Source organism: Lytechinus variegatus, chromosome 11, assembly GCF_018143015.1.
Source record: "Lytechinus variegatus isolate NC3 chromosome 11, Lvar_3.0, whole genome shotgun sequence".
NCBI lineage: Eukaryota > Metazoa > Echinodermata > Echinoidea > Temnopleuroida > Toxopneustidae > Lytechinus > Lytechinus variegatus.
The window spans coordinates 34,856,449-34,879,882 of NC_054750.1; the positions used below are offsets into that span (position 1 = coordinate 34,856,449).

General features: G+C 36.5%; 1 protein-coding gene across 2 annotated transcripts in view; it reads left to right on the forward strand.

Moving 5' to 3' along the window:
- Nucleotides 1-21,781, forward strand: part of LOC121424560 (COBW domain-containing protein 1-like) — a 40,919-nt gene extending 19,138 nt beyond the window's left edge. The window contains exons 5-13 of one of the 2 annotated variants that reach the window (XM_041620289.1): nucleotides 5,372-5,463; nucleotides 6,788-6,847; nucleotides 8,927-9,011; nucleotides 11,464-11,550; nucleotides 12,910-12,954; nucleotides 15,050-15,106; nucleotides 17,182-17,317; nucleotides 18,785-18,850; nucleotides 20,880-21,781. In XM_041620289.1, the coding sequence (XP_041476223.1) occupies nucleotides 5,372-5,463; nucleotides 6,788-6,847; nucleotides 8,927-9,011; nucleotides 11,464-11,550; nucleotides 12,910-12,954; nucleotides 15,050-15,106; nucleotides 17,182-17,317; nucleotides 18,785-18,850; nucleotides 20,880-20,912 (661 nt within the window). In that variant the 3' untranslated portion in view covers nucleotides 20,913-21,781. Of the gene's footprint in view, nucleotides 1-5,371; nucleotides 5,464-6,787; nucleotides 6,848-8,926; nucleotides 9,012-11,463; nucleotides 11,551-12,909; nucleotides 12,955-15,049; nucleotides 15,107-17,181; nucleotides 17,318-18,784; nucleotides 19,509-20,879 lie in introns of those variants that run through there. The other variant, XM_041620287.1, reaches the window with a different exon arrangement.
- Nucleotides 21,782-23,434: the final 1,653 nt, after the last annotated feature.

The window sequence follows — 23,434 nt, forward strand, 5'->3', positions numbered from 1 at the left end:
AGAGTTTCAGAATACCACCCCAGGGTATTAGTGGGAGGGGGGGGAGCGATTACACCAAAGGTGGTGTCATTTATTGAGTTTGGATGCAAAGATCCAAAGTTGGTTAGTGTGAAGAAGGTGTAGCTATAATAGAAAATTAAATGAAAAAATGAAATTTTTGAAATTTGATTAATATTTTATGAGTTAAGGGAGGTTAGAGAATTCAGATAGTATCTGATTCGAGTCACGTGAGATCCCGTTCGCGCGCAAAACCGTCATATTTCAAAGCTCATGACTACTGTGAAAAACCCAAATAAGGGTACTCAACGAAATAAACATACATGTACAGTAGGTTCTAAAACTGAGTTCCTGATGAGTCAGGGAGGGAGTGGTGGGTGCTGAATTCTCTAACCTCCCTTAACTCATAAAATATTAATCAAATTTCAAAAATTTCATTTTTTCATTTAATTTTCTATTTTATTTCGTTAACTTCGGTGACGAGAATTCAGATAGTATCTGATTCGAGTCACGTGAGATTTCAAAGCTTTCACAGTAGTCATGTAATATAAGAGAAAAAATACATACCCGAGCACAAATCATTGGGCTTGGGATCCTGCATGAAGGATGTTATTGCCAAAGGAAAGGTTATTTCTGGTTGGCTTGAGATAGAATTTGACAAATGTCGTTTCTTTTTTCCAACCGGCTTGTTTGAGAATGTCTATTAAAGGGAAATTGTTCCTCTGAGCCATGGATGTAGCTGCTGATCTAGTGGAATGAGCTTTGAACTGCTCAGTGTCTATTCCTGACATTTTAAGCACCGATTTTATCCATCTTGCCAAAGTTTGCTTTGATGCTTTTTTGTGTGGCTTTTTGTAGCAAACAAAGAGTCCTTTCTCTAAATTTCTCAAGGGTTTGGTTCTGCAGATATACTCCCGAAGGTAGTGCACAACGCAGAGTTTCTTGTCACCAGGCAAGGCTTGAAGTGTCAATTTTGCACCAATATCCCCTGGCTGACTCTGTTTGAGTAAATCTGTTACAGCTATTTCAACACATTCAGATGTAACCCTAATGTTATCAATGGTCAGGAGAGCTAAGGTTTGTATCCTTTGTGCCGTGGCTAACGCAAGTAAGGTGCACAATTTGAGTGTCAATTGGCGTAACGTCAATCTGTGTGCCGGGGTTAAACTGCGAAGATAATCCAGAACCTTTCCTACATCCCAAATAAATGTATAGCGGGGGGTAGGAGTACGGAGGTTGAAGACACCTCTAAAGTATCTAATTATCCATGGGTGCGTTGTTATGGTGTATCTCGTATCCTCTAAAATCACGATTGATGCTAAAGCACTCCTGGCTGTGTTAAGAGAACTGTAGCTAGCTCCCTTCTTATACAAAACATTAAAAAACTTGAAAAGGTCTCCCACCTTTGCATGGGTCCATCGTAAATGATATTCTACACAAAAGTTTCTCCACTTTCTGATGTACACCAGATATTGCTGTTTCGTTGATGCTCTCCATCCAGCCGACATAATGTTGGCAGTGTCTTTTGAAATTCCTTGAGTTATGAAATAGTTGCTCCAACTCTGCAACACAAAAGAGAAAGATGTTTAAGAGGGTGGGGTCTGCCAGTGACGGGTTGGGTTAGTAAAGGTGTACCACTTGACAGTTCCCAAGGATCATCCCATAATATGTTATAAAGTAAGGGGAACCAAGGCTGAGTTGGCCAGTTTGGTACAATGAGAATCCCTGTTGCATTGTCCTCCCTGATCTTTTGAATGCATTTTGCAATTAGGCAGAAAGGGGGGAAGGCATAAAATTTGAATCCACTCCAATCTACAGTGAATGCATCTACAGTCCATGCCCCTGGGTCAGGCATCCAGGAAATATAGGTGGGCAACTGGGCATTAAGTCTAGAGGCAAAGAGGTCTATGTCAAGTCGGCCATATTTCTCAATGATTTGTGCAAACACTGACTTGTTCAACATCCACTCTATATTGTCATTGAACCTGCGAGATAACAAATCCGCTTCCGTGTTCCTACAGCCAGCAAGGTGTGAAGCAGTTATCCAGATACCTCTCATCATGCACCATTCCCAAATTTGTAAAGCCATTTCATTACATGCTTTGGATTTAACCCCACCCATATTGTTTAAGTATGCTACTGCAGTGGTATTATCAAGTCGTAACAAAATGTGTGTATCCCTTACTTCTGAACACAGACTTTTAAGACCTAGGCTCGCCGCCAACATCTCCAGATAGTTAATTTCATTTGTTGCGGCCCTATTGAGCTCTTCTGCATTCCATCTGCCCCCTGCATTTCTTGTCAGGTCAGTGGCCCCCCATCCTTGGCCACTAGCATCTGAACGGATTTCAATTGTCGCTTTCGATCTGTATATCTGATTTGATACTGAATGCACATGGGACACCCACCAATGTAGTTCAGCCTTAGCTCTGTCAGATAGCGTCATGCGCCGGTCAAAATGACCTGCATTTCTTTTAAGCGCCCTAATCTTGTCAATCTCCATGTATCTGTAGTGCAGGGGCCCATATTGGGCTGCTGGCAAGGCAGCCACTAATTTCCCTACCACCTTTGCAACCATGCGGATACTTGGCATCTGTTCATTAAGCAAAGCCATGCATGCTTCTTTTATATCATCACATTTTTGCTTGGGAAGTGTAATGAGCATATTATATGAGTTAAGATGGAAACCCAAAAAATCAAGCTCGAAAGATGGATCTAAGACGGACTTGTCTGGGTGGATTATGAACCCGAGATTAGACAGCAATGTAATTGTTTCCTGGGTGGCTGAGCGTGCAGCCACAGAGTCTTTCCCCGCTATTAACATATCATCAAGATAAGCTAGAACTGAATGGCCTTGCAATCTCAAATATGATAATGCTGGTTTGAGGACCTTGGTAAATAGGCGTGGGGCAGAGGAGAGGCCATTGGGGAGTGCCTTAAATTGCCATAATTCCCCATTCCAAATGAAACGTAAGAATTTCCGGGAAGATGGGTGAATAGGAATCGAATAATAGGCATCTTGGAGATCGACTGACGACATATAAACTCCATGTGAGAGAAGTGTCATTGCGGTGTGAATGCTATCCATCTTAAAATGTTGGTACTTGACACTTTCATTCAAATCTGACAGATCCAAAATAAGCCGTACACTACCATTCTTTTTGGGCCTTGTGAAAATTCTTGAAATGAATTCCCCAGGTTCATGAACACATTTCTCAATGACTCGTTTCTGTTCAAGAGATTTAATCTCACAATTAATCTTGGAAAATTCTTCAGAATTTCGTTTGTAAGGGAAAGAAGATTTACTACTTCTTGGGGGAAATTTATTGATGTCAAATTCTATCATATATCCTTGAACGGCTTGTAAGATAAAAGGATCATTTGTAATTTTCTCCCACATGGGTAGAAATGCCCTCAGTCGACCTCCAACTAATTCAACTTTGTATTCACCTACCTTGTCTGAATGAGGTGGTGAGTTGGTTACTTCCTCTGGCTCGGCCAGTACTGGTACTGGTACTGTCTGCTTGTGTCCCTCCCTGCCGCAGCTGAGGGGGTGTAGGTGTGTGGAGGGGGGTCTTTGTATTTCCCCTTCTGATGGGGAGGCCCTGTTTTCCCTAAAAAAGGCTGACCAGTAGAGGAGGCTGATTTCCTATTTGGCTTGTAGGAGTGGTCATCTCGTCTCGATTGATGAGTCGAGCTAGAAGGAAAACCGCCATGTGACATGGATTCTTGCTTTTTGTTGTAGGGATTGTAGCGTTGGTCTTTCCCAAGCTTTTGTCTCATGATTCCAGACATTGTCTTTCTTCGGTTATCTCTTTGACTTGGCGACCCAAATCTTCACCGAAGAGTAACTTTGTTACTTTGTGTTGAGGTTTACAAAGATGGTGAAAGGCAGGGTTCATATCGGGCTTGATGCAGTCCTTTCTCAGACAATTGAGGGCAAAGTTAGCATCACACAGAAAAGCTAAAGCATCTTGTTGTTGTTCTGAGGGAATTGATCCAGAGGGAAGAGATTGCGCAAAGGCAGTTATCCCTTTCACAAGTGAGGATTGGACCATTTGTAGTCTCAAATCCCGCCGACGAGTGCTTGTCTTCATGTTATCCCAGATGGTGGGGTTAACCTTAGGGGCAACCAAGGTAGAACAATTTCCAGGACAAAGGTAACGGGCTGATGCATCATCCAACTGTTTTTTGTCAAGTTTTTGGCCCATCATGAATGTGATCGTGTCCGCCAAATCCTCATCGAGGGGCTGTCCAATGTCTGAAGGGGCGGCAAACTTTTGGGCCAACATTGGTATTTTGAACTCTGACTTATCCTTGGTTCTACCCTGACTGTCTACGTGATCAGCCATGTCCATAGAGAAAACGCTGTCAGCGTCATCATTGCTTGATAAAAAGTTAGCAACGCTGCTATTGTCAGCCAAATCAATGACCGGAGCCGATTGGCCACGCGGTCTGAAGTTGCGACGTGGTTCAACACATTCTCGCTGGTCAGCTTCAGATTCACTGAAAATGCTGATATTGTCCTCTTGGTCTTCGTCAGATCGAGATCGAGAGTGGGTTCGCCTCTGTGGTCGTTCCATAGACTCCATGACCCTCTCGAACATTGATTCAAGTCTGCTAAGTCTTGAATCCAAACCGGGTTGAGCCAACTCCGGTGATTTCGCCGTACCGGCTGTCGGACGTTTAGCGGGCGGGTCGGGCTTGGCCCGCCCGTTGGCCGCGGGGGGATCAGCCTGTGGCTGTCCGCTAGATGAATTTGCCGCCGACTTCTTTGCGGTCGGGGTAGATTTCTGCTTGCTTTTTTCTGAGTTCTGAGCTCTTTTTCACTTGTTTTTTCTTAGCAGGTTTTGCTGGGCTTGCCTGAGGCTCGCACAGCTCACTAGACGAAGAATTCATCTTCTTGTCAGGCAAATCAGCCATGATATCCAACAATTTCGGGGAAAATAATCCAAGAAATAAATCCACACGTGTATGAACGATTTCAGCGAACGAACGTAATGACGGTTTTGCGCGCGAACGGGATCTCACGTGACTCGAATCAGATACTATCTGAATTCTCGTCACCGAAGTTAACGAAATAAAATAAAGGTTATCTTTAATATTGGATTTAGTTACTTGACATGGCCAAGGGATATAAATATAAATGTTTCTGCTCTGACATATGATAAAAGGGGAAAAAAAGAATCATTCATTGTAACAAACAAATCTTTTATCATGTCATCAAACCAACCAACTGAATCTCTTCCACATTTAACATGTTTTGCTTGTATAGCTTTAATTTCTCCATGGGGGGGTGATGAGTATTGGCATTTTCATACAACATATTTTGTTAAATCGTATCTTTTTTTCCTATGTATTTATTTTTTTTCAGAGACAATGGAGTACAAGCCATAGAGAATCTAATGAAGAAAAGAGGAAAGTTTGACTACATTCTTCTTGAAACCACTGGTCTAGCAGATCCAGGTATACACATTCTGATCTAATTGCTTCAAGACAATAAACAATCTATTAGTGTTCTACAAAGCTAATATACATGTAGATCAGGCAATGACAGAGGTATTTACTTCCATTACGCATAGTGGAGAATTCATCTATTTTTTCAAAACTGAGAGTGTTTAACCCTTATTAAAAGGGGGGTCACATTGACCCCCCTTGACAAATTTTGCCGCTACACTGCCGCGCAATTTCTTTTTACCGCGAGCTCGCTGTCTTTTTACTTCCAAGTCTTGCACATCTTCTGAGACCAAATTTGCGATGCCTTGGTACCGTATGCGGTTAAAAAAATTACCTAATATTTTGTAAGCGCATGTCACAATTATGAATAATGTCTCTACAATGTATGTGCTTCCAAAGGACTTGGATATTATTACCCAAGCTGTAGCTTTGCAGCCGTAATTACTAAGATTACAGCGCACACGCATTTCAAGGAATAAATTTCTGCCAGGCACCCATTCACCTCACCTGGGTTGAGTGCAGCACAATGTGGATAAATTTCTTGCCGAAGGAAATTACGCCATGGCTGGGATTCGAACCCGCAACCCTCTGTTTCAAAGTCCGGAGACTAATCCACTGGGCCACAACGCGCCATTTGTACAAAGTCAATGGAAATTGTGTTTTTTAACCATCAATCATAAATGTTTGATTATTTTTACTTTTGTTCGTTGAGATGGATTTATTTTATTTCATTTATGATCACAACAGTGTCCACGACAAAGTTTATCGAAAAAAACAATAAAAAGCTAAAGGCTTAAAAAATGAAGAAAGAATAAAAACAAAATAAGATAAATAGGAAATTATTTGTTTTTTCAGCAGTTCTTTGTAGGTTTTTGTTAGAAATGTAAAAATGTATATGTTCACCAAAATTAGCTTTCTACTAGCCATAGAAAGTGAGTTAAAGACAAATACATACACAAAAAAAAACAAAATTACATTGGAGGGCAAATTTTATATGCTTATTTGCATAATTGATTAATAAAAAAGTATAAGCAATTAATTTTTTGAAAATTTTACTATACAGTCCTGTAGTATACATCCGGTTCTACACGTGTGCAAATTTTTGCGGCAGTTGCGCTACGGCCGAGGTCGGGGGGGGGTCAATTTGACCCCGCCAGTACATGTATATGTTGTCTGAAATAGCCCAGTTAAGATAGGGTTGATAAATCAATGCATTTGATCTATAAAAAAAGATCCCATTGTTCTACTGGATTTCACAAGCAAGATATTACTCATACTGTAGATAATTTTTAATTGCTTATTTAACTTTCCTTTTTATTTCTCTTTCTATCAGGTCCCATTGCTTCAATATTTTGGCTGGATGATGAGCTTGGGAGTGAGATATATCTAGATGGTAAAGGATATAGATTTTCAAAGATGTAACCCTTCTATATGAATAGCATTAAACACAGAGACATAGATATTTGAATAGCATATTAATCGATTGGCTATAGGATTTGGGTGGTCACATTATGGTCTATACGTACTAATATGACCCTTGCTGTAAAAAAGTCAATTGTGTTTGTCACTTCAATAGACTTTATTGCAAGATCTTAATGGTTAATTCACCATATTCATTTGTAGCAATAGTGTTCATACTTTTACCTGGAAGATGACCACAATATTGTAAAAATGTTAAAATTTCAAGTATGGTTTACATGCCACTTACTTTTAATTTGCCAAATTATAGCAATATAGAATTCAGTGTGTTAAACCAAACTTGAAGTTGTATGAGGACTAATGTGTTTATCATTTACAACCAGACCTGCATTTTTGAGGAGCGCGATCGCGCCGGCGCTCCTTCCGCGCTCCTTAAAAAAAAACAAGGAGAGCAAATAATCGCGCTCCTCAAAAAAAAAAAAAAAAAAAAAAAAAATTGAAAAAAAAATTGCTAAAATTTCACATCTTCAAATCCATGAAATAGCCTTCTTTTTTCCACAATTCCTTGAAATTACTTTGATTTAGTTGAAATCTATCAGAAAAATGAAGAATATTCATCTCTTTCCCGACTCTGATTTTAATTTAATCTCGGTAAATATTGCAGTCCCATGTAGTCCCATATGTAGATTTTCATGGCAACACCATAGAAGTCTACATGTGGGACAACAATATTTACCGAGGTGAGCTCAAATCAGAGTCGGGAAAGTGGTGAATATTCTTCATTTTTCTGATAGCTTTCAACTAAATCAAAGTAATTTCAAGGAATTATGGAAAAAAGAAGGCCATTTCATGGATTTAAAGATGTAAAATGTGAAATTTTAGCAATTTAAAAAAAAATTTTTTTTTAGCAGGAACGTGTACGACATCTTGTAAACGTATTGACGTGACCCAGGTCTAGTATCACCATAGATTAATTAATAGCTAACACAGCTATTGCATATATACAATGTTAAGAAAAATCTACAATTTATCATACAGTGATTATGAGGAGCTCAATTGAGCTCCTCAAAAAAATAAGGAGAGCTATTTATTGAGCTCCACGAAATTATAAACATGAAGGACTGACAAACCCAATAACACAGTCATGTAAAAAATTGTATTCATGTATATCTTGTTTTCAAATCATCTGTGTTTGTTCGGTAGAAATTAACTTTGAATGGAATTATCCTGATTTAAGAAGAAATTTCTGAAAGCAATGTTTTACCTCGTGAATGATTACCGGTAAACAGAGATACAAATAGATGACCAAGATAATATTTTATACTCAAATATTTATTAGTTAATTTTATTTGTCTAAGATTTTGAGAATGTTATATTGATCCGAACAGAAGAGAATTGAGACTGCTTTGAATCACAAGCCTTTATTTGATAGGGCTACACATGTAGGTGTGATTTTAAACAGCTTAAATGAAGTTTTTCAAGTGTTAGACCAATCAAATCTCATGAAATTAGTTTTAGCAATTTAGTGCATACATGTGATTTCATTTTTGGATAATCTCGCTCTTGTCTTTCCTTTGATGCCCATGATCAAAGTGTTGTGACAGTTGAAGATTGACTTGACATTCTGCCTAATCTTTCTAGGGACTGACAGGTTGAACAACTTTTTTTTTAAAACAAATGATTGTTTTGGTTTTAATGTGCATAGGCTGTAATACTCCTGTAAACACGACAAACATTTGAATACTTTCCGATAATTAAAGCAAAGTGTTTCCAATCTGCATTCACATCTAAACTGAATAAAGCATTGAGGTATGCTATATATATAGTATCAGATTATTTTGTAAGATGTCTTTCGTCATAAGCAGGACTCAAACCTTGCCGGCGGGGACCTCGACACTGTGTTTGGGCTGCCGCAGTAAGGTTCAAACCATGCTTGTTGAGATCTTATGCAAAATAGGGTTAATAGGCAATAATACTGATTGAGCTATACTGCTTTTAATGTATCTTTGGTAATAACCATTTTCATGGGATAAACCTTCATCTTGTTATACAGGTATTATTACTGTCATTGATGCCAAGTTTGGTCTTCAGCATATAAAAGAAGAAAAGCCAGAAGGCATTCTAAATGAGGCTGTCAGGTAAGTAAAAATCATTAAAGGGGAATCCAACCCAAATAAAAACTTGCTTTTATAAGAAAAAGAAAAATCAGACAAGTTGATAGGTGAAAGTTTGAACAATATTGGACAAACAACAAGAAAGTTATTAATTTTTTAAAGTTGTAAATATTGGTAATCACTATATTCATGGAGACTTCAAATTGGCCGCATATGAGATGGCATAGTGATGTAAGGCAAGGACTACTCTTCCATGTACTCCAATACATATTATGGCTAAAATGTCATTTTTCCCAAAAGTTTGATTTCAAATCATATTTTTCTTTCATGAGGACATAAAACAATATGCTACTTGGATTATACTTCGATTACTGCCCCAGGGAAATTGGTACTTAAGAGAAAACCACAAATCCCTGATAATAAAGTACATGGCCTATGGGAAAATTGTCCTTGCCCCTTGTCATAATTTACTTACCCTGTTGCCAATTTGAAATCTACATACTATTAGTGATCTCAATTTTAAAGCAGCTATAACTTTCTTATTGCTTGTCCGATTTCTTTCAAACTTTCACCATTCTGTTTAATTTATATTTCTCCTTCCCAACACATTTTATGGCCAAGGCTGGATTCGCCTTTATCAAAATGCACTAAATCCACTCTAGATCAAAATAGACTTATTGCTGTCATCACATACACCACTTCACTTTGCTGTCTGTTTTTTTAATCAGAGTATTATCCTCAGTTTTGAAAGAATCATGAAAACTACCTTCTAAAATCACTTTCCCATACATACCTTCAGAAATGTGGTGAATAAACACATTTTTTCCTAAACTAACAGTAAACAGAGTAAAGGTAAATGCCAGTTTTGGTAACGATATCAAAATGAGTTTGTACAGAATTCAATGAAATGACCACCAAAGTGTCTCTTTGTATAAATAAAAAATATGTGCCAAAGGATTCTGGAAGAAATTGTGTAATTGCTGAGAAATTAGCAAATAAGCACAGGATTCGGGTCAAGCGTCGGGCACGACATTCAAAGCAATAATATTACACTGTCCCACGTGCGCTTATCTGTGTTGGTGATCTTCAGTGTGAATATTTTTCAGCGTAGATTTCAAGATTTCACAATGTTCAGTTTATGTGACTGTACCAGATCTAGATCCTCGATGATATACTGACAATTAAGCCTGGTTTTACAGACATTCTCATGATATCAGTGTTTACTGCAACTACTGGCATTTCTCTTTAAGCACCTTATGGAAATAGATTATTCAGATATGTATGTATTATTTCATTCTTCTGAATTTTTTTGTGTCATATTGATAATCTAATATGAATTTGAAGTGTTGTGATAGAAAGAAAGCAACTTATTATGATTTATATATTTTTTATTTTTTGTACATTTGTTTCCAGTTATAGGATAGATAGTGCTTTAATTTTATTTTCCAATTAACTAATGTCATCCCCTTGATATGTACCTTTAACTCCTGCATTATCAAAATTTTGTGAGAATAAAAAGAAATGCAGGTCTTGCTAGTGGAGTACAGTCACTTTCAAATGATATAGCTCACCTCCATTTCATGAAAATCAAGTTACATTTATAACTTCACTTACTGATTGGGAATGGGTTTGTACACTAACAACCTTATTGCTGCTGAGTGATCAGTCCCATATTCATTCTAAAAATATCTTTGCAGATAAATAAAAGTGACTTTGTCCACAATTTTCTCTCCTTTGACATGGTGTTGGGCGCTTCATTTTTATAGAGATAGCTGGGATATGGACACAAGAAATATTGTATTATTTATTACTGTGATAAAAAAAGTGATTTGCTCAAAAATTTGAAATATTATTAAAACATGCCATACTATTTTCGATATACTGTTATGCTCAAAAGTTAGTGAATCCCACCACAGAATGCATTCCTTCATGCTAAGTGTTGAATGTAGACAACACTTTAATATTCGGCCAGCCCTGAGAAACAAACTTTATTTAATGTAATAGTTTATCACCTGACTTCACGATTAAATTTCTAAAACATGGTAAAACTTGAACACTTCGGCTCGTCTTCTGAAGTCAGGTTTAACTTAGACCATGGTCTAACTCTATGCTAAAATTATGGGAAGCCAAAAGTGTCAAAATTTTGTATGCTTCTCATGTTTACTGTGCTCTTTCCTAATTCTTTGATAGTGAAGACCGCTATTTTATTTATACTTCCTGGACAATTGAGAATGATTTGAGATTCAAATGAGCTGAAATATATTACATACTTGTATGTCTCTACTGTTAGTGAGGTACATGTATGTCACAATTGGCTATCCATACTTAAACCACAACTTTAAACCCTACTTCAGGATATTGGCCTTTAAATAAACTTAATTTTGTGGTGGGGTTCATTAACTTTTCAGCATAACTGTCTATTCAGGATTGTTATATTTTTTTAATGACCATGCTTTCTCTCTTTTCTTCTCTCCAGACAAATAGCCCTTGCTGATCTTGTCATTCTGAATAAGACAGACCTTGTTAATACCCAAGAATTAGCACAAGTTAGGGACACAATAAGGTAAGATTTTCCTGGAGACATGGTTAGCTACTGTAATGAAGGACACCATAACATTTGAGTTTTTTCCCATAAAGCCACTTCAGTCCACCTCTTGAGGTATTATGTCATCGTGTCGAACACCATTAGCACCACACTTCCGTGCACCTCACCAGTGTAGGAATGCCCTTATGTGCACAACTAAGGGCATTTCTGCCCACATGTAATGCACGAAAGTATGGTGTTAAGGGCGTTCCTGTAACGACATGACGATGTATCATTCTTGTGACAAACAAATAATTTCAAAGTAATGACACAAATTAATGGACTCAATGGACACAATGCTATGTGCATGTATTATGAAACACACAAATAGTGTGTTCTCACACTGATTATCCATTGCTGTAAGAAGAATTTCTATTTGTTATTGATTTTGAAATTTACTTTTCATTGATGTTAAATCTAGTGAGTTTGATTAATGATCTGGTACAAAGAAATGAGTAAGCTACATTCACCGAGATAAAGAGTTAGCAAGTAGGAATTACTATCAACCGTATCCTCAGTCATTTGTTTCATTTGGAATGCAAATCTGTAGGCTTTTTGTGGGATAGTATGTTAAAAGTAATGATATTGATGTCAGGTAATCCTTCCATGCTTTTGTTGTGATCCAGCTGTTATAGTAGTGAATAAGTTGAAGAATGGAGATAGATTACAGTGTGGATCAGTGGTGTTCTGTCATGGCTGAATTGTGGTTTTTGCTCGAATACAATAGTCACATCCTGTCATTAATTGATCCACCAGAATCTCCCAAGAAGAGGTTTTACCTTTATACAGTATCAGCTATTCATGGCAGTAATCCATCCATTGTTCCTAGCTGCTGCCCTTCATCACCCTTGCCAAACTCACCCAAAGCCCCTACCTTTACCTTACCACAGTATACAAACCCCAAAACTTTATTTATATTAATTGAACACTCTTTAGTTTAAACAGTTAAAGAGCTATGGATAAGGTTGCACTTCTGGATTGCTTAGAAAAGATGCAGTGCAAAGGAGGATGTAACTTGTACAGTAGACGCTCAGGTCACATTACATGTAAAGAAGGCTTTGATAGGAATAAAAAAAGAGGGAGAGAGGAACAGGGGAAGAAGGGTGATATGTAATCTGTGGATGCTGCAGATAGTCTTAAAAGACAAGGGAATGAAGAAATTGAAGAAAAAAAAGAGAGCTGATTGTCAGAGTTAAATGATATGACTTAGAGAGAGAGAAAGAGAGAGACACTCACCAAAGGAACCTACATCAACTTGACTTAAACTTTACATGTGCAATGTTGTATTAGAACATTGTCTTAAATTTATATTTGATAATTTGTTTTTTTCATCTCTAGGCATATAAACAGCATAGCAAGGTTACAAGAAACACAAAGGTCTAGGTTAGTAGATTGATGAGTATTCTTTAAATGACTCTTTATGATCAAACAAAAGGGCATGGGTGTCGGAGCAGAGGATTATCTTTTGTATTTAGGAGGGGGGGGGGGGGGGCACAGCAATAGAAGTCCCCCTATGAACAGAGGATAATCCTCTGCATTGACTCCCATGCTGAAGGGCAGTATTGAAAAGATTTTGGAATTTGAAGAGGGGTGTTAAGTATATCCTGCTTTTTGTTAGTGTTAATGAGAACAATAGCAGTATTTAGTTCTTGGTTAACAAATATAAAAAAGTTCCCCATAATGCTCAAAGGACATTTGGTATCTTATAATAGACAGTGAATTGTTCTTATAAGACCCCCACAGTGACTCCTAAACAAACACTCATTTTATGACTTGTTCTGACATGTACATGGTGTAATCTTTAGATCTACAAATTAATCCCTTTACTGTTGCTAAAAGCAGGATGTCTACAAAAGGTGCAGCTCTCAATTGTTAGCAAGTCAATGGTGCAGTTTATACAAGCCATCTACAATAATCAATGTTATATGCCTGAAGATGTGCTTTAATGATCCATTGGAGACTCATATATGCATGCTGGAGTCTGATGAAAACATGAGTTATACTAACATTATTCAGTCTCCAGTAGGTTTATACTTTTTAGGAATTGTAAATGTTCTTATTTCTCAATTTTCAATATAAACATGATAATAATAATAATAGATGCTTATATAGCGCATAATATTCTAAAGTATCTCTATGGGCTTTACAAAAGAGGTAATTAAGTCTAATACAGGTATACTTAGAATAAAATACATAAATACTAGATGAAAATGAAAGATTAACAAAACATTGTCACTCCTAAACAAAATAATCTAAAATGAGAACAAGTACGTTTTTAAAGATTTGAGAAAGAAAGTTTATTCCACAGTACAGGTGCTGCTGACTGAAAGGCTCGATCACCAAACGAACATGTTTTAGACGTTGGTACAGTTAGACAATTCTGGTGAGAAGAGCCTATAATAGCCTAATGAGCCTATAACTTTTGATTTCCAAGGATATGGACATAATGGAGTGATATCATAGTCTGGCTGGCAGAAGGCAGTAGTTGTGCATGCGCCTGATTTTTAAAGAGGTGTTGGTCCAGGCTGAAAATATTTATAGGTTAATACACAGAGTAGAACTCACTGAGCAAAACAGATAATAAAGTTATTGAATTTTAAAGTTTAGCAATATTTTGTGAAAACAGTCATCATGAATATTCATTAGGCGAGCTGATGATGTCACATCTCCACTTTCCGTTTTCTTTTGTTATCACATAAAATCACATTTTTTTCATTATTTCATACTTGTGTGAATAAAATGTCTCCCTTATAATGAAATAAGTTGCAGCAATAAATATCTAATGCACTAAATCAGTTGTCAATCCAATTTTTCTAGTTCTTGGAGGAAAAAATTTGAATAAACCTAATTTCATATAATAAAATACAAAAGAAAAAGTGGAGACGTGACATCATCAACCCACCTAATGAATATTCATGATGACTGTTTTTACAAAATATTACTAAACTTTAAAATTCAATAACTTTGCTATTTGTTGTCCGATTTTGACGAAATTTTCGGCATTTTGCTCAGTGAATTCTACTCTATTTATTAAGCTATAAATATTTTCAGCCTGGACCATCCCTTTAATTCCATTCCTACATGGCTGGTATAAGGGCTGTAGCACATTTTGTGATAATCTACAGTGTGCACAAGTGTTCAAGTCCTGTCTGACCAAGAGAAAGTTACATGTGAATCCTATTGCCTTTGTGCCAGCAAAATGACAATAATAAAAAAAAAATAAAATGAATAAAAGGGGAAGCAGCCACATGCACCTGGCCACGGAGGATTATCTATTGTTACTTAGGGTGCACCCTCAGTATCAATAGAATAATCCTCAGTGGGCATGGCCCTGAACAGCCATTGGAATGAAAGCTTATTGCATTATGTGTTGATGATTCAAAGTCATTGCTTTTAATATCCAGTAATACCCAAATTAATTAGCTTCAAGATGATTATGTCTAAGTATTTGTTCTCTCTCTCTGGATCCAATTTGCAGGATAGACCTGGACCTGATCTTAGACTTACATGCTTATGATGCTCAGGGTGAAGTCAGGTTTGTCTTCTAATCCATGTGACACAAACCATAGTGATCGATGTTAAGAGTGATTTTATGATTGATTGCATTGAGATTACTATAATACATGTATACAATCAAATGAACAAATGAATTATACATGTACAATCAATCACTAAGCCTTATGTTATGGACCACCTGTTTGGTTTCATTCTTCTAAGTTCTCATTGTTTTTTCAATCCCCATTTGGTCCTTAAAAAATAATCTAACCAATTAAATTTATAGATTGCGTTGAATTGAGTGGATACTTAGATGAAGGGAGCATAATTAACCTTTGTCTTTGGCAGCAGGGGCAAAAGAACTAGATCATTTATTTGATATTCCCTAGCTCCAAAATAAATATATGCTATATGGGTAATAAGTTGTAGAAGAGTACAAGACAACATTGACAGAACATAAAGCTCTGTGGAATACTGATGATAATAATTCCGGATTAAAATGCCTTCTAAACTTGCACATTTTGAGTTATTTTATGGTAACGGTTGGACCAAAGACTGACTATGATGGGGCATGTCTCAATTTCTTTAACCAATTTTTTTTCAAATCTAATTGTAGAAGGATGAAGGGCATTTAGTATGGGTGTATCGCTGCATCGTTCATAATTCGCAGTCCTGTATGTGATATTGGCTCATGAGTGAACTCTTTATGCAGAGTTAAATCTGTTGAAAGGTTGATTTTATAATGATTATAACATTTGTAAGGCACTTAATATGGATTATAAAACACGCAATGTTCTGATCATAACTTAATTACTGCAATCAGGTAATCAAAGTGATTGTTGATCCATGGCTGAAATAAACACCCTCTAGGTGATCTTGACTGAATTTCTATGTGAGACGATAATCCACTGGATAATTTTCACAGCAGACAAACTCTCCAAAGATGTTGAGACTCTGTCGTGACTGTAATAACAGTGGCATTTTATTTAATTAAAAATCATTTTGCAACAAGAGCATAAATAAAGAAAAACTTCATGAGAAATAATACTTCAAAAATATGTACAAAAGCATGAATAACCATGGGACTCAAATAACATTTTTTTTAAGGTCAAGTCCACCTCAGAGAAATGTTCCTTTGAATCAATAGAGAAAAATCAGACAAGCACAATGCGGAAAATTTCATCAAAATAGAATGTAAAAGAAGAAAGTTATATGACATTTCAATGTTTCGCTTATTTTTAACAAAATAGTTATATGAACGGGCCAGTTACATCCAAATGAGAGAGTCGATGATGTCACTCACTCACTATTTCTTTTTTTTGTTTTTTATTGTTTGAATTATGCAATATTTCGATTTTTACCAATTTGACGATTAGGACCTCCTTGCCTGAAGCACAAAATGTTAAAATAGTCAATTCCACATGTTCAGGGAGGAATGAAACTTCATTTCATATGACAGTGACGAGAAAATAAAAATATTTCATATTTCATATAATAAAATACAAAAGAAATAGTGAGTGATGTCATCAGTTCCTCATTTGCATACCGACCGAGATGTGCAGATAATTGTTTTGTGAAATGAAGCAAAACTTTAAAATGCCATAACTTTCTTATTTTACATCCGATTTTGATGAAATTTTCAGTGTTATGCTTGTTGAAATTTTCTCTTTATTCAAATCAAGTTTTTGTTGGGGTGGACTTGTCCTTTAAATTAGAGTCATCAACATCATGAAAGAAAGTAGATGGACGGGAAGATTTTTTCTGAATGAAATGTAATTGGATAACAATATGATTTAAGTAGCCGATACCGAACCTTTAAGAAGTGACAGATTAAAAGAAGGCTAGAGAATATGACTTGAATCAGGAATATTATTATGTGAGTCTACTACCAATAATATATCACACAGAAGAATTAACCAAAGTGTCAACAACATTACAAATTCATCAACACTCATAGTCCAATATAACCTTTGGTAGTGCTGACTGATGTTCAACATTTCCCTTTTCTTCCTCCATGCTGGTGCAATTAATTGGTGGCCTTTCAGAAAAAAAGGATGTCACAATGAAATGAAATAATGAAGAATAACTTATAATTTTTGTTCTCTGATTGTCTAGTGGATACCAACTGCTGGAAAAGAAAGGTCTGAACTCTGAACCCAATGCCAAAGGTCATCTGGATCCAGGCGTAACCACGGTAACATTCCAGGTCAAAGGTAGTGTGCAATCGTCAAAACTAGAAGACTTCTTACAGGTGAGTGAATGGAGTTATGGGTAAAGGCCAAATGCAAAGTACTGAAAGCGGCATTAAACAATGTAAGGAAAATTCTCTGAGATAAGGGTTAATTATTACCATATCATCATGGATCATTCATGATCTAATAAGTTCATGTAAAACAAAGTTGAGAAACAATGAAATCAAAGATGAAAAGGGAGGAAACTGAAGATTACCAATACTGATAAGCACAACGTTGCTTTGAAAAAGATCTGTCACCCGGCAGGAGATTCATGCTCATATTGCTAATTTCACAGCAAGTATTTAGTTCTTATCAGAATCATTCAGCATATAATTTCTATTGCTACGTATAATTATAAATACTTGGGTGGTCATTAATTGGATTCTGTTTATACTGACTATTAGATTGTCACAACAGTTGAAATATTGACCAAAAGATGATTTGTCTATAAAGATTAAATCAAACGAATATGAGATATGCTTCTTGACATTCATGTCAATAAAACATTGAGGTGAGTTGTTTGAACTTTGGAGCATGACCTGAAAAGGGGCAGTGTGGCAATCCAGTAAAATAAAATGGTGTATTTCCTCTTATTCAACAAGCAGTAGGTTATTCCGATCCAATCTAGTATTTGGTATAGCGCCTTTTTTTTGGGGGGGGGGGCAGTTACACAAGGCTTCAAATATTATCTTTAACCTTTTCAGATTCATTGTTAAGTAAAATTTTTCAATGTCAAATAGCAGTTATGATTCTAATAATATGTGTTTGCCTGAAACTGTAATCTTTCTTTGTTGAAAAGGATTATTTTCAAAATATTTTGACAGTAATCGGTTTCTACATTTGATTTTAGTATAATTTGCATTGCTGAAGTTTTTTTTTTATTTGAATCATTGGGAATTGATATTTTGATTATATTTGCCTGTTATTCATGCAGTCATATGTTCCAGAATGAAAGGGACCACAATATCTTCTTTGATTGATTCTGTGTGAAAATAAATAAAGTTTGCTGCCCTCTCTTGACAACCTTACTCTAGGCCCTTCCAGCATTTATCCTATGTAGTCCTTGTATGTCACATAGCTTAACTTTGTGCAAAGAAATGAATTCCCCCCCCATTTTATGTTTGAAAAGTTGTTTTGTACAAAGAAGAACGATAACAAACAAAAACTTGCTATCAAAATTTGTACTTCATTTCTGTTGTTAACATTACCTACTGTATGTACATAAATTCAAGTTCAGAATAAAGAGTGAAGATACAAAGTTAGATTTGATAAATTTGATATTTTGCCCATAATCTCATAACGCTTTTCTCAGAGATGTATGTCACAGCACAATGTCATTGCTTTGTGAAAGGTAATTGCAATGTACATAGTATATATTCATAATGTATGTCAGATTTTGAATTGCATCTATCACATAACACATATTTCATGAAAGAAATCATTATGGGTTTCAAGGAAGATCTATGTAAATTTTTTTTTTTTAGGGTCTCTTATGGGATAAATCATTATGCAACCGAGAGGGTGATCCTATGGATGTCATGAGGTTAAAGGTAATTAAATTAATTTCTTTTTTATCTTGTCATTTGATGACATTTATGATATCACTGATCTAGATCTATATGAACCTCTTTCAACAAAACAATAAGAGTACTTGTTAGTGGCTTGATTTAAATGGAAACACTGGGAATATTCAACTTAGCTGTAGAACCTGGATGGAATTTAATGATTTTAACAATGGGGCTTTATAAATTGAACAATCATGTTTTCTTGATTGCTGTGTTTGTTTTTTATTTTTTATTTTTTTACTATAATGGGCACAGACTTAAATGAAATCAGTACACTCTTAGAATGTTGAAGTACAAACAAACATTCAACCTGTAATAATTCAACTTTTGAACTTAAAAGCTTAGATTTGATAAGATTCAATATTCTAGACAATTTACCCAGAAATCTTTGACTATCCACCTATATGAACAATATGACCTGCTTGGACTTTACTGAGGTAACAATCAATGATCAGGGCTCTGTAACAAAAAGGTTTGCAATCAATCGCTAAATACCAATGACCAATCAAGATCATTGTTGCACGCGTACTCTGTTTACAATACTGACTGGGAACCAATCAGTATGGTTCTTTCATATTTGCAATTCATCTTATTGGTTATAATGGTTGTAGTGGATAGCAACAAATTTAAGTTGAACTTATGGATAACTTCTCCCTACACAAAGGAACTTTGATAATCATGATTGTACAACGCCTACTTAGCTTGTTGTACGCGATCAAATGGAGGCTGAATGTCACACATTCGTACCGTTGCACACAAGACGTACCATCCAAAATGTACAATTGCACGGCTTTATAAGGTGACGTCACAATGTGATTTCATTGAATAAGGTGACAATGCGTGTACACCCCGCTGGCTAAATGCGCAACGCTGTCCAAGACCATGTGCGCTTGTTGTGGGCCCGGCTTGTGGGATTTTGCTTTTCGCTTTCAATATTTTTGCTCTCTTTTCATAGATTACTGGAGGGAAAAACTCTTGTTTTTTTATATTTTTGCTAGATTCCGAGCCGTTGTACAACACAAATAGCGAATATTCTTATTCGTGCAATGGTGCGAGATTTCGCATTCACCTCATGCGAAATCTCGCACCATCGCACTCATGCCTATTCGCTATTTGTATAATATACCACTTCATGAGTTGGAGGAGGGGGGGGGTGCTTCATAGAGTTTAGTTATAATAAATACCCAATTGCAAGAATAGGAAAATTTACCAAGTGTGAAATAGATCTACTTCTTTTTGACAAAATAAAGTTGTATACAAAGTACAAAGTTTGCTCAATAGACACATTAATTGTAGCCTGCTTAGACAAGTGTACAAAATCACATTTTATTGTGAAAAAGTTCTTGATTTTTCATTTTAGGAAAATTGTTTAAAGTATGCTTGACCTGGTCTGCCAGGTTTGAATGTGCATACCTTGTAGTTCAGTTTACTTGCTCTATGTGGGTCAGTGGGTTGCCATGCATACTATTTGCTATCTTCTTGACAATTTAGCATTGTTTATCTTCTTATGCTAACCACTTCAAGCATTCATCCTCTTCTTAAATTATTAATTTGATAAGAAAAGAAATACAAAGAATAGATTAAAAGACATGACAAAAAGAAAAGACATACATAGTCATTTCAGTTATCTTCCGCTCAGTTATGATTTACACCATCTAGTCTATCTCCTTTCGAAGCAAAATACCACATCAATGTCAAATTCATTAGATTGAGCACTACCATCTATTGCAAATAAACAAGAGGTTTTTCTTCTCTTGCCGTAGATCCCTCGATAAAATCCTTCAATATTTTCCCTTCAGGAAATACAAATAGTAATAGTGCATTGAGCTGAATTTTGACAGGGCCAAATAGACATTATTCTTATTTTCAAGATAGATAAATAAATATTAGCGAGTTTGATGAGATGACCTCTTCATCCGAGCTCATCAAATTGGCAATAAACTTTGAGAAGCCCGGCTCACCTGGTAGGAATGTACTAATCATTGTTTTGCCAAAATTGTTTTCAACCAATCAGCAAGCTTGGTCATTGTTAGCCGCATTCCAGTAATTGGTGGATAGATGCAATAGAAGAAATGCCGTCCCTCAAAGAAATAAGTGTCTGTCCATGTCATCTTTACACAAAGACAGTCTACGACCCTGTCTCACAAATGATAACAATGGATCCAATGAAACTCAACTGCTGAAAGCTATTAAAGTCAGTACTTGGTTTATATCTTAGAACAAAGAGTGTATGTATATGTGTACCCCTTTTTCAGGTGAGGCACAAAGTGTTTAAGTAATTGACTGTGATATACAAGTATGTAGCAGATCTGTTTTAAAGAGAAATACTTGTGTTGTCTTTAATGTGAGACCTTTAAAGAACATGTAATACATGTTCAGTCAATGACTGCTGTATGGATGGGAAAGAAAGTAGGAGAGGGGGGACATTGTTGAAGTGCAGGGACGGAATGTGATGCAGCATACTTAGACCGCACACTGTGAAATCCCGGGACGGGCCGTGCTCAGGTGTTGAAAGCGCGGCAGGGAGAAAGCGGGAGGTTACTCAAACAAGTCGTGCCCATTTGTAACAGATGTTACAATACTCGTAGCTAATGATGCCTCAATCGTCACTGGGGGACAGGAGGATAGGGTGGGGCGGCGGAAGGGGAGGGGAAGGGGTAGTTAGAGGAGGGGGAATGCGAAGGGATTGGGAAAAATGATTGTTAAAGAGAGGGGCAAGAATTAGGCTTTCCTCAAAGACCTTGAGAGTGTTTCATGAAACAAATACTAGCAATCAATCATTTTTACTGACAACTGTAAGCTTCTGAAATCATTGCTACTGATTGGCTCAAAATAAATTAGTGAAAGTCACATTATAATTTAAGCAGAGGAATATCACAAAGACGTTGCTTAATTAGTTATTCTCAGTCTATTTAATTTTAATTTGTTCCCCCTTCTCTCCTCATCTGTCCCCTCTTCCCTCTCTTTCTTTGAACTTTGACACTTTAGGATACTCGTCTTTCAAAGTAGAATTCATTTGTGTTGGAAGCATTCTAATTTTCTTCATTTATGTTTATTTGATATGTTTTTTGTTTTCCTGTACTCCAAAGTTAGTTTTCAGTCTGTACTGTCTGCATATCAGTTCTTGTAAATTAATGAAGTCAATGTTTTGTTTTAAAGAGCTGACTCCCTTTGACTGGTTTATATCATAATACATGTACACAACACATGGGCGTAGCATATTATTTTATCAAGATGGTGACTTCAGCTTTCATGGATATGATTATGAATGATATCAAGAGCTAAGTTTATCACTGTATTTTCTGTAAATAACCCTACCTTAGCACTACATGTACTTGTTCTCAATATTTGTTAATGTATAATGACCAAATTTCCATCATCGGTCTCAGCCAGGATCAAGACTTTCATCATCATGCCAACTGATTAGGGCCTTGATTTAGAGACTACTCTAAAGTGGGCGTGGCTTAGATATTTACCTGCATTTCATCCATCTAGGATGGGGGGGGGGGTTATAGTAAAGAAATATGGGATGGGATAGAACGGGTTTGGTCTTAAAGTTCGGCAAACCTTCAGTTTTCAAAACACAGGGATCAAGTGAGTGGGCTGTGTAAATTTTTGTTGTTGTTGCCAACACATCACTTGGGCATTATTGATATTTGGAATCCTTCTCTGGACTTGATAGTCTAATGTTTTAGACTGTCATGCTTTTTACTCTTTTTTTATTTGTAAATATGTATCACTTTTTACTATTCAAGTTAAAAAAACCTAAGAAAATTATGTGCAGCTATTTCTGATGTGTTCCTAAATACAGAAACACTGCATTATGTGTCCATTTGTAGGTTGTTGGGTTTCAACATTTAATTACCTAAGCCTTTTCATTTAATTTTGATTGAGAGGGTGATTTTGATGGGAAGTGTCAAAAGTTGGAAATTCTTCTCATAGTCAAGCATAATAGAGGGCTCACAATGACTTGAGCTGTGATTATCTCACATGTAGGCCTAGCAAGCTCAGTCTTGAAACAATATACTTGTACAATTCTTTCAAAACTGAATCAAGTAAAAAAAAATGAAAGGAAATGATGTGATATCTGCATTCTTAACAGAGACTTCAGATAAAGACTATGAGGTCTATTGTGTGCCATCTGTATATATGATCAGTGTTCCTATTTAAAATGAAGAATATGAGATCACAGTCGGACCATGTTCAATGAGTCGAGACCCTACCGCATCTTACTCCATTAACCAGGTGAAAAACACGAGTCCTATAAGCACTAATAGTTGACGCTCTGCTCCCTCAATATTTTGCTTATTCCTCTTGTCTACCCACTGTCCCTCTCATGTTTCCGACAGCCCTAATCCCCTCCATCATAACACCCCCAATTTGTTCTCTTGGTGCGGAGATGATTACCCCTACATCTGCAGCAAAATTGCCGTGGCAACAACAATTTCCCGGCAAAAGGGGGTCCACCTGCAAATATTTTTGGGTCTTCTTACTTTCTTTGTTGCACAACCACTGGAGGATGGGAATTGATGTTGATGACCTCTTTAAGGAAGAGAGAGGGGGAGGGGG